General features: G+C 31.8%; 2 protein-coding genes across 8 annotated transcripts in view; one reads left to right on the forward strand and one right to left on the reverse strand.

Annotated features, from left to right (window-relative positions):
* Nucleotides 1-16,163, reverse strand: part of kar (monocarboxylate transporter 10-like protein kar) — a 23,952-nt gene continuing 7,789 nt past the window's right edge. For 3 of the 7 annotated variants that reach the window (XM_018539120.1, XM_018539119.1, XM_018539117.1), the window contains exons 2-9: nt 7,032-7,578; nt 4,325-4,476; nt 3,957-4,230; nt 3,113-3,245; nt 2,450-2,615; nt 1,574-1,820; nt 782-928; nt 1-490 (exon numbers count right to left, since the gene is read on the reverse strand). In XM_018539120.1, the coding sequence (XP_018394622.1) occupies nt 228-490; nt 782-928; nt 1,574-1,820; nt 2,450-2,615; nt 3,113-3,245; nt 3,957-4,230; nt 4,325-4,476; nt 7,032-7,521 (1,872 nt within the window). In that variant the 5' untranslated portion in view covers nt 7,522-7,578 and the 3' untranslated portion in view covers nt 1-227. Of the gene's footprint in view, nt 491-758; nt 929-1,573; nt 1,821-2,449; nt 2,616-3,112; nt 3,246-3,956; nt 4,231-4,324; nt 4,477-7,031; nt 7,579-9,627; nt 9,670-16,163 lie in introns of those variants that run through there. The other 4 variants (XM_018539118.1, XM_018539121.1, XM_018539123.1 and 1 more) reach the window with 4 other exon arrangements.
* LOC108773321 (angiotensin-converting enzyme) overlaps nt 8,685-16,163 on the forward strand; it is a 24,559-nt gene continuing 17,080 nt past the window's right edge. Inside the window, exon 1 of the mRNA XM_018539082.1 lies at nt 8,685-8,796. Within this exon, the coding sequence (XP_018394584.1) occupies nt 8,685-8,796 (112 nt within the window). The remainder of the gene's footprint in view (nt 8,797-16,163) is intronic.

Here is a 16,163-nt window from a genome sequence, read left to right on the forward strand (position 1 = left end):
TTTTATTTTCATTTAGGCTATGTTCAGATTCCCACCCGAGTGTCACTCCATCATTCTATCCTTGTCGTTTGCCGAATGGAAAACAAAGATGATATAACATCCGGGGAGCAACCGCGGGTTCCGAATCTGAACTCGTCCTAGCAGGTAAATAACAATAAAATTCTTCAAAACAAAGAATTCGCTATGACAAAATTCAAGTTAAAAACACGTAAAGCATTGATAATTTACTAAGAGAAACTCGTGCTTGGATGTCGTGAGATCCTTTCTCTATAAAGTAATGGTTCACTTTCCGAATATCTGCAGTAATTGGCGTACTTGTATTGGTAGCTATTGTGTGCTAAACCGTTTTGTAATTCAACCGGTTGTTTGATACCGTAGCTCTGAGACAGAGGCAGGGATTTGCACATTGTACTGTATTTCTCTTGCACCGCTGATTCGCATGTTTGCTCGACGATGATAGCCGGTGAAAAATCATTATTTTTCGTTCTTCCTGCAAATTTAATAATTTTAAAGTACAAAATATAATTAAATACTTACAAATATACAGCAAAAACAAAATACATTCCAGTCTAAAAATAAACACAGCTATACAAAAATAAATTTAACAGTAATATCTCTTGTTGTGTGATACATATACATATATTAAGTCAAATCATTTTCTAATAAATAAAAACATAAAGATTCATGTGAAAGTAAACTTTGCTTTAGTATTTATTACGAGATAAAATCGATTATAATAAATAAAATTGATAACATACAGCAGATACCTGATTTTACCGACCATTTTGACAATCTGTTTTGCTTGAGATATTCTCAGAATCGTTTAAACTTTCCTCATTATTTTCTTTAACGCATCTTATAAAGAACATCGACAATGCTCCTATTATCGGAGGAATGCCGGCAAGTAAGAAAGGCAGATCATAGGTACCTGATAACAACACAAATAATCTAAGTTATCATTTATAAGTTTGAAAAAAACGGTAAATATTTATTTTAGGAAACTTTATCGAAAAAAATCACATATCACAAAGTTACATAATGAAATCATGTAATTAAAATATGTAAATCACATAACTGTAACAGATTGTTCCAAAACATGATGTTTTAAATCGTAATTTGAAAAATCATACGATGATGTTTTTTTTTCTTTTAATTCTATCATTTACTTATTTAAAATTAGATAACTATAAAATCAAATGATAGATAAAATTATTTCTAATATCGTGTGATTCTTCGTGATTTAAAAAAATCATGTACTGATTTGGAACAATTAATTTGCTTTTTTGTACAGTAATTTACATATTTTAATTATATATAATTTTGTTATGTAACTGTGATGTCATTTTTTTCAATAGGAAACTCTTCCAGTGAGTCTAGTGACCCTGACCTTGATGTTGTCAAAATCATGACAAATTGTAAGTGTTCGTTTAAGAATGGCGGTATATATATTAATTATTAATTTAAATTGTAATGATATAAGAATAAATTAAAACATTTTCCTGCTTTTTATTCACTAAAAAGCAGTCTGTTATTTTGTTATTAGTACGTATAAGGCAGTTATAAAAATTATTACCAGTATGATCGTACAGAAGGCCCGCAATTGGTGGACCAATTGTTAGAGGTATAGAACACATCCCTAAAAGAAAGCCAATGGCCTGAGTTGCGCCGCTACGGCCGCAAATATCGAACGCGATCGGACCAAGTAACGATATAAAGCATCCATCAAACAGTCCCATCGCCAGCGAAATGATCAGAAGCATGAGGAAGGATTTGGTAATTGGAAGGAGCATTGTAAGGATGCCGATACTCACAAATGATATCTGAAAACAAAATGGTCCTAAATTTTTTTTGTATTAAGGTTTTAGCAAGAGAAAGAGAGAGAGAGAGAGAAGTGCTAAATTTATTTTATAAACAGGGAATGGAAGCAACTCGTTACAAAGTTTCTTTTTTGGTAACTCGGTTGATAACTGTGTTACTTTTTGTGGTAACTGTAACGGTAACGTAGTTACATTTTTTTTATAACAGTAACGAGTGTTGTAATGCTGGATTCACACTGCATCCGATGTGCGTCGTACGACGATTCACAGAAAAATCAGAAAAATCGTATCATCGATGCGAAGCAAAATCCTGTTTTCTAATTGGTTGCAGATTCGTCGTATGAAAATGGGATGCAGTGTGAATCCAGCATAATTAGTGGTCGCCGATTTTAAAAAAGTAACAGAAAAGTAAAAAAAAGTTACTTCTTCAAGTAACGTATCTGTAACGAGTTAGATTTAAAAATCCGTAACTATATATAACACTAACTCGTTACTTTTTTTACTCGGTAACGAGTAACGCGTGATTTGTTACTTTTAAAAAGTATCTTTTTTATTCTTCTCTTTGTTTATAAATAAAAAAAAAGGATTTTAAACATATCGTTAGAAGCTCGAAGTTCTTGTTGAATACTCACCTGCTGCAAGAATATTCGATTCACTTTCGGCATATCGGCGATGTAGCCAAAAATTAAACGGCCAATACCGGAGGTGATGCCGATACACATAACTGGCAGCTTGCTATCAGCGTCTTTGAACTTTATAGTCACGAACTTTCCAATGTGAACGTATGGGACAAAGTATCTAAAATAAAAATTGAGTTTTTTTATCTCTATAAAAATAAAAAAAAATAGAATTTGTATACAGAAAGTTCAATTCTTCACATTTATGTAATAAATAAGAAAAAGGCGATCACATTCAGTAACACAAGCAATGATGTACCCGGGAAAAAGATCAACAATCACGTACGGTAGAAAAACATTCGAAATATCGTTCCAAAGAGAATCATAAATTATACAAATTAATCAGACAACGAATAGTTTACGATTATAGTGATTTATTGAGATTATGTATTTCAGTTTGATTTTTATGATGGAAATTTATCGAAATCGTCTACTTCGATTTAATCTTTATTGTATTTATATATCATCAAATCGAGATAACACAGGCCAGATTTGGCCTAACGTAAAAAGAAGAAGAAGAAGACTCAAAATAACTTAAGATTATATTGTATTTTATGTACAATCGTTAGTTTGTTAAGGCTATTTGTAAGTATAATTGTGCACAAACAACCGACTTACCCAAAAAGAGCGAAAGGAATAGAAACAGCCCATACAACGTATCGTTTCTTTTTCCAGATAGATACGTTTACGAATTCTTTCAGATGATTTCGTAGAGATTTCGTTTTATGCGATTTGTTTCCTTGCGATGTTACTGAAAAGAAGGTGCTCATTAATGTCTTCAATTATAGTCATTAAATGACTATTATATTATAACAAATTTAAAATATAAATTTATTATATATTATAAATTTATATTTATTAATTTTTAACAAAACCGTCTCAATTCGTTAGAATGTTTTTTGTGTTTTTAAATACTGTACATTTGAGGAGGGCCAAAACCCGAGGCCGAAACATGTCATGATTTATATATTATCTAACGCTTTTCATAATTTTATTAATGTTCAATTTATGTGTTAATTTTTAATTTTTAATTTATATATAGTTAACATTAGCGTTGATTTAATTTGTTTTTTAATTTTAGATGTTTGACTCTTATTAGCCTTTTATTTGTTTATTATATTTAAATATAAATTCTTCAAGAACACAATTTATGTTAAAAATCAAAATTCTATAATGTTATGTAAATTTTTGAAAAAGTTATTTAAAAAATTATATTGAAGTAAAATTATATAAACTATCTCAGTAAACCATGAATATAATTGTTACATAATATAAATGTAGGTGATACATATTTACATCTGTCATGTAACAGTTAAACTTATAATTTGCTAGGAAAACATTTTTAATTTATGTAGAAATTCTGAAAAATTCTGCGAAAAATTTTCTGAAAAGTCGTAAAAAGAATTTGATTTAGGAATGCATGTAAACTTGCATAAATGCGAACTACAAAAAAAAAACTTACGTGGAATTGGCTTAAAAAGAATTGCGCAAGCCATAACAATAGCTGTGAGTACGGCCAAGCTCCTCAATGTTCCTTCCAGGCCTAAACGTAGTATTAGGATCTCCATTAGGGATGGCAACAGTGTCGTGAATACTGAGCTTCCAGCTGTGACAATACCATTCACCAGCCCCAGATATTTTTTGAAGTAGTGACCCAATATCGCTAGACTAGGGGTATAAGCGAGACTTGCACCAAGCCCGTACATAACGCCATATGTTAAAAAAAGCAGTTCCACCTAACAGACACAGGTAACGACAACGTGTACAATTCCGGAACAAATTTGAATAGAGATCACAATAACTAGAAATGTTTCTTTTATCTTTTCTTACCTTGGTCGTCAGTAGCGAGGAAAGAAGCAGACCAACGGACGCAATTGCACCTCCCACGAAAGTAGTTGTCTGAATGCCGAATTTATCCGTTAATATACCGGCGACCGGTGACAGAAAAAACGTCGTTCCAATAGTTAACGAGCCTACCAGAGCTGAAACAATATTTTACCATATTGTCTGATAAATAATAAAATGCTTACAGAATTTGTAAGAACAATTATTTCTGTAAAAAGGGTGGTATCCATCGTTTCTTTTTTTTAATTTATTAATTCTTTTTTTTTTATATCAAAATTATCTCGTTATTTGCTGTTTTATTTCTTATTTAATATTCTCAATATTAATATCTTTTATATTTATAATTAAATTTTGTATAACTCTTCTCTAAATGGATAAAATTAAATAGATTAAAATTCTGTTAAATAAATAGTATCCTTATACTCATAGTAGATCTTAAGCGCGCACGCACGCACACACACACACGCATACACACACACACACACACACACACACACACACACACACACACACACACACACACACACACACACACACAGTATAGGCATTTTCTTCGCTTTATCAAAAATAGATAATTAAAAATCTGGGACAATAACATGCATATACATATATATATATTTATTTATTTATTTATTTATATATATATATATATATATAGACAAGATAATTACTCTAGTGAGAGAGTCAATCGATCGGATGTTATAAATCAGCAGTGCATCTAGGTCAACAATTTATGAATTATATTTTTCTTTTCATTAAGAGGATCGATGATTAAATTGATGAAGCAGCATCAACAAGAGAGTAGCATGAATTAGCTTCTATTACTACAAATGACTGTCTAATTGTCGTACAATTTAGTTCCATAGTATTTAAGGGTTCCATCTATATAAACAATCACTCTCGTGACTTTAATTTATAAACGTCGTTCAGATAATTCCATTAGATAATTCCATGAGTCATTGTGTTCCTATTATATATGAATATTTATAAAAGAGTGATACGCACCAAGCTATGTATCTCTTACTATCTTTTGTTAAACCGATGGTGGTAATTTCATTGAAATTCGCAGTCTATTTTATATTTATCTAGGAATGATTCCTTCCTTTCAACGCGATTTAACGATTTAAACGCAACAAGAGCAAGCAAAGATAAACAGCAATCATTCTTTCGTTTTTATGGAAAAGCGATAAATTGACTGACAATTGCGTCCGCCGCACAGTAAACGTTGCCGCGTCTTGTGTGCTGAAGCTATATAAGGTCCATCTCTCCTCATTTAAAGGAATTCGCTTATAATTTTCAACCCAAAGAACTTAGAGCAATGAATTAAATTAAATAATTCTTTTTTATTTTATATAGTTTTCGTTTTATTGACTAATGGCATTTGCTTGCTTTATTATAATTGTTATTGTTATTCAATTGGATGAATATAAAGTAGTATAATGTTATTTCCTACATAGGAGATAAGGGATGTTATACTTCGGAAATCCACCTCTACGCTTCATATGGAAGTGCAGGTTGTAGTCAAATGTATTTATCATCTAATTAGTGAATGGATTCTTACTGTCCCAATCTATTATCTAGCGAAACCACTGCCAAGAGAATGGGCTTAGAAAAATTAGCGGAGAAAGGAGATCCTGTTGATAGTCTGATTCAATGCTTGATTTTTTTAGTCTGACATTATAAATAGACATGAGAACTGTAGCATAAGTGGGAGACAGCGACATCGTCGGTGAAATACCACTACGTTCATTATTTCTTTACTTTTGGGCAGAGCGCGTGTCCCGAGGGCTTCATGCTCCGACTGTCAGTGTTCTAGAGCCAAGTGTGTTAGAGAGGCGTGAAGTCTCATACAAATTTAATTTCATATTTGTAAGCACAATAGTTACAAATTGCATTATAATTCGTCATTTTATTATTCTTATTTTTATTATCTGCACACTAAAAATGAATGTATTTCATGATACAGAGGATCCATGATATAGCATTTTCGCAAAACGAGGTTTCATCTCCCCTTTACCTAGCACGAATTTCCACGCGAAATAAAGAATACATTAAGTAATATCCCTCTGCCTAGAAGGTTGTGAGCCCTTTGGCACGGAGAGAAGTGGAGTGGACTTTGCTTCGTGTAGAAAGTTGTGTGTTTGGCAGGAGAGGTGAGATAGAACTCGCTTTGTATAAAAGATTGTGCGCTCTCAGGCAGGGGGAAAGGTAGAAATGTTAAGTTATTTGTGAGTTATAATTTAAAATATAAACTAGCCTTGGTAATGTAAAGGCTTGACGCTCGCACGGAATGCCAAAGATCCGGGTCCCGACCGAGGTTATATTTTTCGCAATGAAAAATTAATAATTTACAGATTTTAATATGTCATTCAACATTATTAGAATCGATCTAAAAATGCGCAAAGAGCATTAAAAATGGTTAAATTGTTAGTCAATTTAACTCGTGATATTACTATGATTAAGTATAGTTTAATAGTATTGCGTTTTAAGTCTGAAAAAAATTCGACGCGCAATTAAAAATCTACGAACGTAGTATATATAAATTCACACACAATTATATAGAAGCACCCGAGATCCAGCTTGACCGTTAAAACATACTTATGATAATTATCTTTTACAAAATTAAAAAATAAAATCATTAATGGGCCAATATTATCTCTTTCGAAGTTAATATCGTGGAAAGATTCCGTACCTGCTTTGGAGGAAACTTCGGTTTCGCCGGCTTCTATCAGTCGCTTCTGTAACTCCTGATAAATGAGGGAATACGTGTTAATGATGCTGAAGAGTACACCGTTGATTGTGAAGCTACCGATCATAATCATCCAGGCCCTGAGACCACCGTCAGGTGGTTCGACAGTTGTATTCGCCGGTTCGTTTGCGTAGTTTTCGACATCAAAATCCTCTTTTCGGCGCATCGCGCTACCATCCGTCTGTGCCACTACTGCATTCTCCATTTTATGCATTCTCCTCAGCTTCCCGATCGGTGCATCAATCGTTACTGCCGCGCTCTCAGCCAGAAGGGGATTGCCTGAATCGAAATTATCGAGGTCGGTCTGAACATGACTTGATGTGCCGATTGGATCATCCGCGGTTGTGCGATTGATTGCTCGGATCGATTCGATAGCATTATCTTCTAGACCGAAACTGATGTCTCCGTTGTCGGTTTCTTCACCGATCGCCATTGTTATCGTCGGTTATCTATGTTGATTATCGGCTGTATTCGAAGAAGAAACTGCAAACTAAAAAAAAGTTTTTTTTCAAATTGTATATTAAAAAGTGTACAAAAAATTTATGTAGTTTGCAACTATACTTTAAAAAAACAACTATGTACAAGCTTTTTTTACAACAAATGATCCATCTCATTGTTCTCAAAAAATAAATAATTTATGAGATATTCTATATTTTATGTTTTAAACTAGAATAAAGTATAAAATATCTTATAAACACTCACACGAAGATAATATGCTGAGCTAATGCTAATTCCCTAAATATTCATAAAAAGTTCCTAAAATCCCCTTAAACGTTTCAGGAGTATTTCAGAATACTCCGAAATATTGTATTACAGAATGTATATATTTTGGAATATTCTAGAATATTTCTGAAAATTTTTTTTTGAGATTTTGGAATGTAAAAGCTACATTCAAATATCGGTTAAAAAATTCCATTCATATATTATTACATATATTTCCTCTACATATTCCCTCTATATATTTCGTAAAATTCTAATTTTTTTCAGAAATTCCAGGTCCAGTCATCACTGAATAATTTTTCAAATAAAATTTTATCATAAAAAATACATTTTAAATGCTTTTGCCTTAATTGAAACTCAATTTTGTGATTTACTTCACGCCTTCACAGAGTTCACAGGCGAAAAATGTACTTTTTCTTATATTCTCTCAAATAATTCTTATTTACGTGTTACTCTCTGAAATGCTCTTTACCATAGCCTTCTATTAGCGGAGATATGTACTGTTCACTCGCTCGCAAATTTCGTGATACCTGGAGATACGGTAATGTATCTCGGCACTAAGACATGGCATGAGACACTCTGCAATGCTCCTTTACACGATCCGGCGAGTTGCGCCACATCGAGATTATCGAATCTCAATAAAGGCTGAACCGATCAAGTTCTACATACGCTCAATCGATATAGCGCCCACTCGAATTGTGTAATGAGGGTGGTGGTCCCTATTGGATCTACTGTGGAGTACTTAGGCTTGACTCTTGACTCGCGGTGGACCTTTTGGTATCATTTCTGTTCAAGACATGGGGGATGGCCGCTGCCTTAGGAAGATTGACTGCTAATATAGGTGGCCTTGGAGAGTATAAGTGATATATGTACGCTATGTCTGTGATTCTCTATGGAGCCCCTATTTGGGCTGATTTGAGCCCAGACGGTGGCGGGGGATCGCGGCATCCTGAGAAGAGTTACTCGTTTGCAGCGACTGGCGTTGAAGGTCATTAAAACATATCGTACGGTGTCTCATGAGACTACGGTCATACTTGCTAGAATAATCCCATTTGCTTATACGGCAGACCGTTTTAAGCGGGTGTACTTGTGTCGTCGCAAGATTTTGGCAAGGGATGTATTTATCACGTCTAGGATGCATGTTATCTTGCACGATGTTAAATGGAGGTGATCCATTTTAAAATGGAGAGAACATCTATTGGGGGTGCCTGATTCGGTGGTCCGTAGGACATTGGTCCATAGATTAGAAGATTAGATGAGAAGGGTGCACGGTAGCCTTATATACGTATAGGATCAGGTTAATTGATAGGTCATGGGTATTTCGAGTCATACCTATATGAGATCGACAGAAGAGGGTCCTCGATCTGCATTTTCCGCAGAACAGCGGTAGGCATTACCGTGCATATCCTCTTGTTCTGCCCTCGTTGAACGAGATACAGAGAGGAGTTGTTAGGGGTGTGATAGAAATCATAACACCGTCGTGGACACCATTGTGCGTTCTTCGCGGAATTGGACGGTCTTCGCGGAATTTTGCGAGACTGTCATGGCGAGGAAGGAGGAGGAGGAGCGAGTTCGAGAGCGGGGCGTTGTCCGCCCGGCTATACTTCCTCCTCTTTCTGACTCTTAGTCGTATGTTAATTATGTTAATTTTGTATGTGTGTGTATAAGTGATGCGATCTTTTGTGTACTCTTTTACGTATACATAGTAGGGTAGACTTAAGTTAAATTAAGATAGACTAAGTTTTGTACATATATATAAATATGTTTTGACCCGTCTATGTGCGTATAGGGAGCTTTGTGCTCTTAAACTGAGGGGTACCTGAAGTAATGCTTGAATGCGGTTCCGGAGTACTCCTCTTATGTCTGTGCGGTAGTTGCACAAAGAGGAGGGGGGGAGGTAGTTTTTAGTCAGTAGGCGGCTACCTTGATGCATCCTCCCTTGTGGAGGTTTTCCAGGGCGGCTGAATTTGGCACGCCTGGTGATATAGGCTACCAGATGTCTTCCCTTTGCTAGATTAGGTTCGCCTTTCGGCGTTCCTCCCGGTTAGGGGCTTGGCGAAGATTTTCTCCTGCCTCACAAAAAAAGGCACATATGTGTAGTATACATGTTATAGGTTACGTATCAGACTTTACTACTACTAGGCTGATCACATAGAAGTCTGTGATTTATACGTACATTGACACATAATTTATTTTTTACATATGTAAATAAAGAATAAGATACTGACATTGTGATCTTAAAACCTCAAAATGTCAAGCACGTATTTTTTAGGCATACGTATATGATTATACATTGACTATATTGCATGATGTCATTTATGTTTCCACTATGTATTACATAGATTTTGAAAACATCTTTTATACATGATATATAAGTATAGAGTGTATAGAATTAAGTCTGTGGCTTAAAGTAAACTTTTCACTACTTCCATTATTTTCCCAACCTATATGATCTTCAGATTGTCAAGATGGCCTAATTCCTTAAATTGGGACACCCAGTATATGTATAAATTTAGTAATATATTATACATCTACAGACAAAAAGATTACAACTATTTTTTTTCTTCGCATGCCAAAATCAACCTCATCTGAAAAAAATTTTTGAGTGTTCATTGCATGAAAGATACGCAACGACATATTTGCTGTCTCATTTACTACTATACAAAAGTCCACGATGCGAGCATGATAATTGTCTGAAGTCGGATGATGTAGTTTCAAAGACTGCGGCTTAACCATTTAACTGCTGATTTGATGCATCGGTGTAAGATCCTTGTGTGTGTGTGTGTCGCGTGAGGAACATTTCGGTTCCTGAAGTCTACTTACGTACCGATCGAACGTTTGCGATCAAAGTCGAAGTGAATGATATAATAAAACTACAGTGATGTAGAGCGATAAAAATACGTGATATAGTTTGCTTTCTCTTATGCGTCTATGTGATTTACATACTACACACATATATTATATATTACATTGCAATTCTTGATAACGCTCGAAATAGTGAAATATCAAGTTCATAATCATCGTATCGAAAGATGACGAAGATAATTTGATAGAAACTGATGGTTCTCATTACTAATTAATGCAATTATTACAATATTGATCTTTTTTAGGGAAAATAGCGAATATCTGTTCAAATGCTATGAAATCTGTGTACAACTGTTATTCTGCAAAATTATTTTAAGCATTATAACATAATAATTCTTTTCTTATAATAAAAATGCAAGCATTTCTATTACAAGTAAATTATTAACACACTGCTACATCACATATACAAATAATATTCAATTTTATAATAATAAACTTTTAAGAAGTCAAAGACGTTTTTATTATTTATTATTTTCGTCATGAAACATTACTAAATCTTGTAATATTTTAATTAAAAGTAATGTTTTATATTATGGCAAAGAAAAGTAAGTTATGAAGAAAACGCGTTTGCGATTTGCTTGGATTTTGCTATGAAAAGAATCGTTCATACATGAACAATCGTTCATATCATCAAGCAAAAATCGCGGCGTTTGCGAAATACAAATTCGAATTCTTTCGTACATCATGATTGAAGTAAATGCGTTTATATAATTTTAAAAAAGAGTTTACAAACAATATATTTGTAATTTACTTTAACAACGTAATTGTGATAAGATGATTTCGAATTTTATTTTTCTGTTATGAATAACAAAGCAAGTGTTGTCATGAACGTCACACGTTTTATGCAATAATCGATGCAATTCGCTTTAAAAATTGGAATAACAATCATTGTTTGCTGAAATGGTGAAATATGTTGGCTCATATTACAAAATTTTTTGCACAATATTCGATTCTCTTCTCTTTTGAATTTATCGTTACTCTACTGCATTTTTTGTTTTATACAAAATAATTGTAGGAAGACAGAAAACAGAAATCCCTGAAATTCTGTAATTCTTAACGGAAGTTTTATTATTACATTAATACAAGTAACCAGGATAGAATCACTTGAGTTTTACTTTTTAATTTGATAGAATTTAACTTGATATTTAGGTTTTATTATATAAATAGTTATTTTCGAGAATTTTTTTATTATATGTTATTACTAATTATTATTTTATTTTGTTAATTATTTTTAATTAAAATGTCAGTAAATTAGTGATCTTAATATCATACATATATATAATTTTATTATCCTATAATATATATATAAATAACTTTTGGCCAATTTTTTTAAATCAGACCACTGTGTGCAGTTTCTTCTGTTTATCTTTGTTTAAAGATATAGTCGCAATTCGATCTCAATTCTTATTCGCAAAACGATAGCCTGCATAGATATTGGTCTATGTTAAACGTTTAATAGCCACAACAATTCAATAATTCATCGATATTATATCGATCACGCGCTTCTCTCTCCGCTTCTCAAAAAGCTAAAGCTAAGACAAACATATAAATTACTTTTTCTTCTTGCAAAGATCTTGGCACAACGCGACACAAATTGAAAGCATGCATTGATAGAAAACGCAATAGAGCATATCATTTATATTATATATAAATTCGAGAGAGTAATGTTTTCATTATCAAAACAACAGCCTGATATAAAGTCTCCATTATTAGAACTTAGACCAGCACACATAGACATTTGAATTTCGCATTATGTAATAAAAGGGAATGCTGGAAGTTATCTACGTAGCCTAGATAAAATTACTGTTTTCATTTGATCATAATATTATTAGTAAACCATGTTATTAGAAAACCAAATAGCACAGCAAATTATTATAATTTCAAAGAAAGTTTCATCTTTATGAATTAGCATAATCTGTTTAAGATAAACTGAAAAAAATCCATTTTCAGTTTATAATAATAATAATAAAGTTCATACTAATAATTCAGTTCATAATTCAGTTTATAATAATAATAAAGAAAATATTTTATAAAAGTATATATATTTTGACTTCTTATGGGATTAAATCGAAGTTGCTCTGAAAGAAATTCTTTTCTGTTTGTAATAAGTTCGAAAAAAATCGCTCACTTGCGAGCAATTCGCGGTACTATACTCTCTAAATGGACGCAGCGAAGTTTTATTTCTCGTACGTAAAATATTATGTAGAATAAAGTGCGAATATCAAAGTTTTGTGAAATTGAATCGAATCGAATCTCGTTTTGTTTTCGGATAAAAATTTATTTCTAAATTCTCTACACTATTTAGCAAAACCGAGAATAATTATTTCAGTGATGGAGAGAAAAGGAAAAATGAACCTCCTCAATAACAAAAAAATTTTTTTTATGGTGTGTAAAATATAATAAAGAATAATATTAATTAGTGATATTTAATATATATATTTATTTAATATTATTATTTATTTTATTAGAACACAGAGTGAGAGTTACAGTACAGGTATACGTTAGAAACATACAGATTACTTGTACACATATATTATCGAACAAAATATAACTACTAGACCACAATAAAATCAGTGTATATTTATATTGTATAGTATATATTTATATAGATAATTAATATTAATTCTCGTAAAAATTTAAAGAAAATGTATTTTTCTTAGGATAATACTTTTCGTCATTTTTGAGACGTTGCTTATATTAGGACTGTTTTTTGTTTCTGCACTAACTAATGCACACGGTGCAATAAGTTAAAATGAAACAAACGTATATCTGTTTCACTTCAACTTATTGCATCGTGTGTACTAGTTCAGACAGTGCAGGAACAGAAAACAAACCCTTTGTAAGATCTAAATTAATACCGGACACTATCTGTTATAAAATTGATTATTTTGTATCACACTATATTATAAATTGTACATCTGAATTAATACCGGATCTTTACATACAAAGGACTAACATGATTCTCGCCGTTAAACGAGAATTTAGTTTGAATACCTTGACTGATTATATCTATTCCTCGGACATGATTTAGTAAAATTATCATTAATTTATTAAAAACTTTGAAGAAGACAGATGGCTGGTTTGATCACACTTATTGTCATTTCACACTAATGTATGTCAGACTGTACGAAATTTTAATTTTTAAGGAAGACTGTGAATCGAAAAGTATTATTGAAACATTTCATGCTCGATTATTGATCATTTTAAATTAAGATATATTGTTTTACTGTGCAAACATTTGAGCGTTATTATACTCATTGTTAATATTTTTCGTATTTTGAGACACAAAATTATCAATTATACAATATATTGTATTACTTTGTGCGAAAATGTACGTAGAATCTTTTAACACAGATAGCATTATTTTAATTTAAAGACGCAGGCGCAATCAAAACAAAAATACACGTAATTAATTATGGCTTGAAACGATAAAAAAAAAATAGCAATTGGTGAGACTGTAATGAAAAATGTACAAAGTATCTATATACTATATAAATTTTCTATATAAAAGTTCTTTTTTGAAGTATATCCATAAACAAATTTTCTCGAATAAAAATTATCTTATTTAAAAAGATCTAAAGTATAATAATTAGATCTTGTAGCCTATAACCTGGTACCCAATATGACCTATATACTGTTTGTGGGTAATTACACTAATTACACGATGAATTCAACAGATAACATTAATAAGTAGTGTAGACTAAAGCGGGGAGCACAGACTCTTGCATAACGCATAACATAAGGCATAAGAAATTCAACCAATCAAAATTCTTTATTCCACGGAGAGGAAGAAAACGAAGAATTTTGATTGGTATATTTTCTTATGCATTATATGTATTATGCGTTATGCGAGAGTCTGTGCTCCCCGTCTAACAATCGGACACGATTTGCATCAGTTTATTGTTGTCAGCTGTTTATTATATGATTATTAATAAAACAAAATGCAGAACGCCGAGGTCATGATATAATATTTCGTAGATAAGTAATTGCTTTCTATGACTACTAAAAGATGATTATTAATTTTTAAAGTGCACGTTATTGTAAGTTTGCATTTATACTTTATAACATTGTATTCAGCTTATACACAATGTTTTGTTTGCAAATATTGCAAATAGAGAAAACCCTTTGTGAAATATCACTATAATATGGATAAAGAAGAAAAACATTTAATTCACTCGCAGGGTTCTTCCGTGCATATTTAAAATTTTTACATTAAAAAAAATGATTTATAGACGTTTCGGCCAAAATTAGTCCATATTCAATATACCATAACAATAAAAAACAAATAATTTAAAATAATAATAGAGTGAGTGTGTCAATACAATAAAAGTTATTAGCGCGATTATTATAAGAATAAAGGATATAACTACTTGAATGCTTCTTTCCTTTATTGGTTTTGTTTATAAAGTAATTATTTTCTTCTTTATTTGTAGAACCAGTATGACTTAGACATACTGAATGTTATACGTTATATACGTACATTAATTATAACGGCTTTTTGTTACTTTTGTAGTTATTCCAGACTATTTTAATAAAAATATAGGAAGTCAAAACTATTCTAATTTATCTACTAAATTTATCTCTACACACACACACACACATCGTGGAGATAAGTAAATAAATAGATAAGCAAATAAATAGATAAGTAAATAAGTAGATAAGTCAATTGTTTGGAAAATAGGTTTTTGTGTATTCTTAAGGTGCGTTTAGATAATCCAGCTGAACCATGAACGGTAATCTTGATAAGCATTTGTTACGTGGCTCGACAAAAGGCAATGAAATGTTCACTGAAATGCTTGCAACCTGAGGTTTGGCTTAATGTTTCGACTTGATAATCTGGACGCATCTTTATACGTGTTAAAAAACACACCAATATGTCAATAAACTCATAATATTATAAAAATAAAATTGTTATTAGACCACATTATTTTTCATTTCTCTAACATTTTTTTTTTACGAAAAAAGGAAAAATATTGGGTATCCAATATGGACATGTACCCAATATGACCTAAATGCTATTTTTTCTTGGAATCTTAATTGCACCTATATAAATATTAATGTCTTATATTTTTCATAATGTTCAAAAATGTTTCCTCTTTTGAATCTGACCATTAGTTTTCAATTCTCGACTTAGGAAAAAAATTGCAAAAGGTTGTCCACATAGAGTTTCAATTATTAATAACTTAACAGTGAAATAGTTAAAAGTTATTATTATATTAATAATATTACAAAAATAAATACCATTTAATATAAAATTTTGAATAACGTAAATGACTATTAAATAACAACGTAAAATAAACGTTTGTTATCAATGATTATCATGGCAATTAATATGTTAATTTGTTTCGCGTTTTAGTCTAGAACCTAGAATGGATTTTCGCGTGTCACTACGCGCCGTTGTTGCATCAGACACATTGATGTACACATGGCGGAATGAGTATCATATATGTAGTGTAACGAAATAGTGCTAGAAAAACTTATTTTAAATAT

The sequence above is a fragment of the Cyphomyrmex costatus genome, unplaced genomic scaffold (genome assembly GCF_001594065.2).
Source record: "Cyphomyrmex costatus isolate MS0001 unplaced genomic scaffold, Ccosl1.0 scaffold205, whole genome shotgun sequence".
Lineage (NCBI taxonomy): Eukaryota > Metazoa > Arthropoda > Insecta > Hymenoptera > Formicidae > Cyphomyrmex > Cyphomyrmex costatus.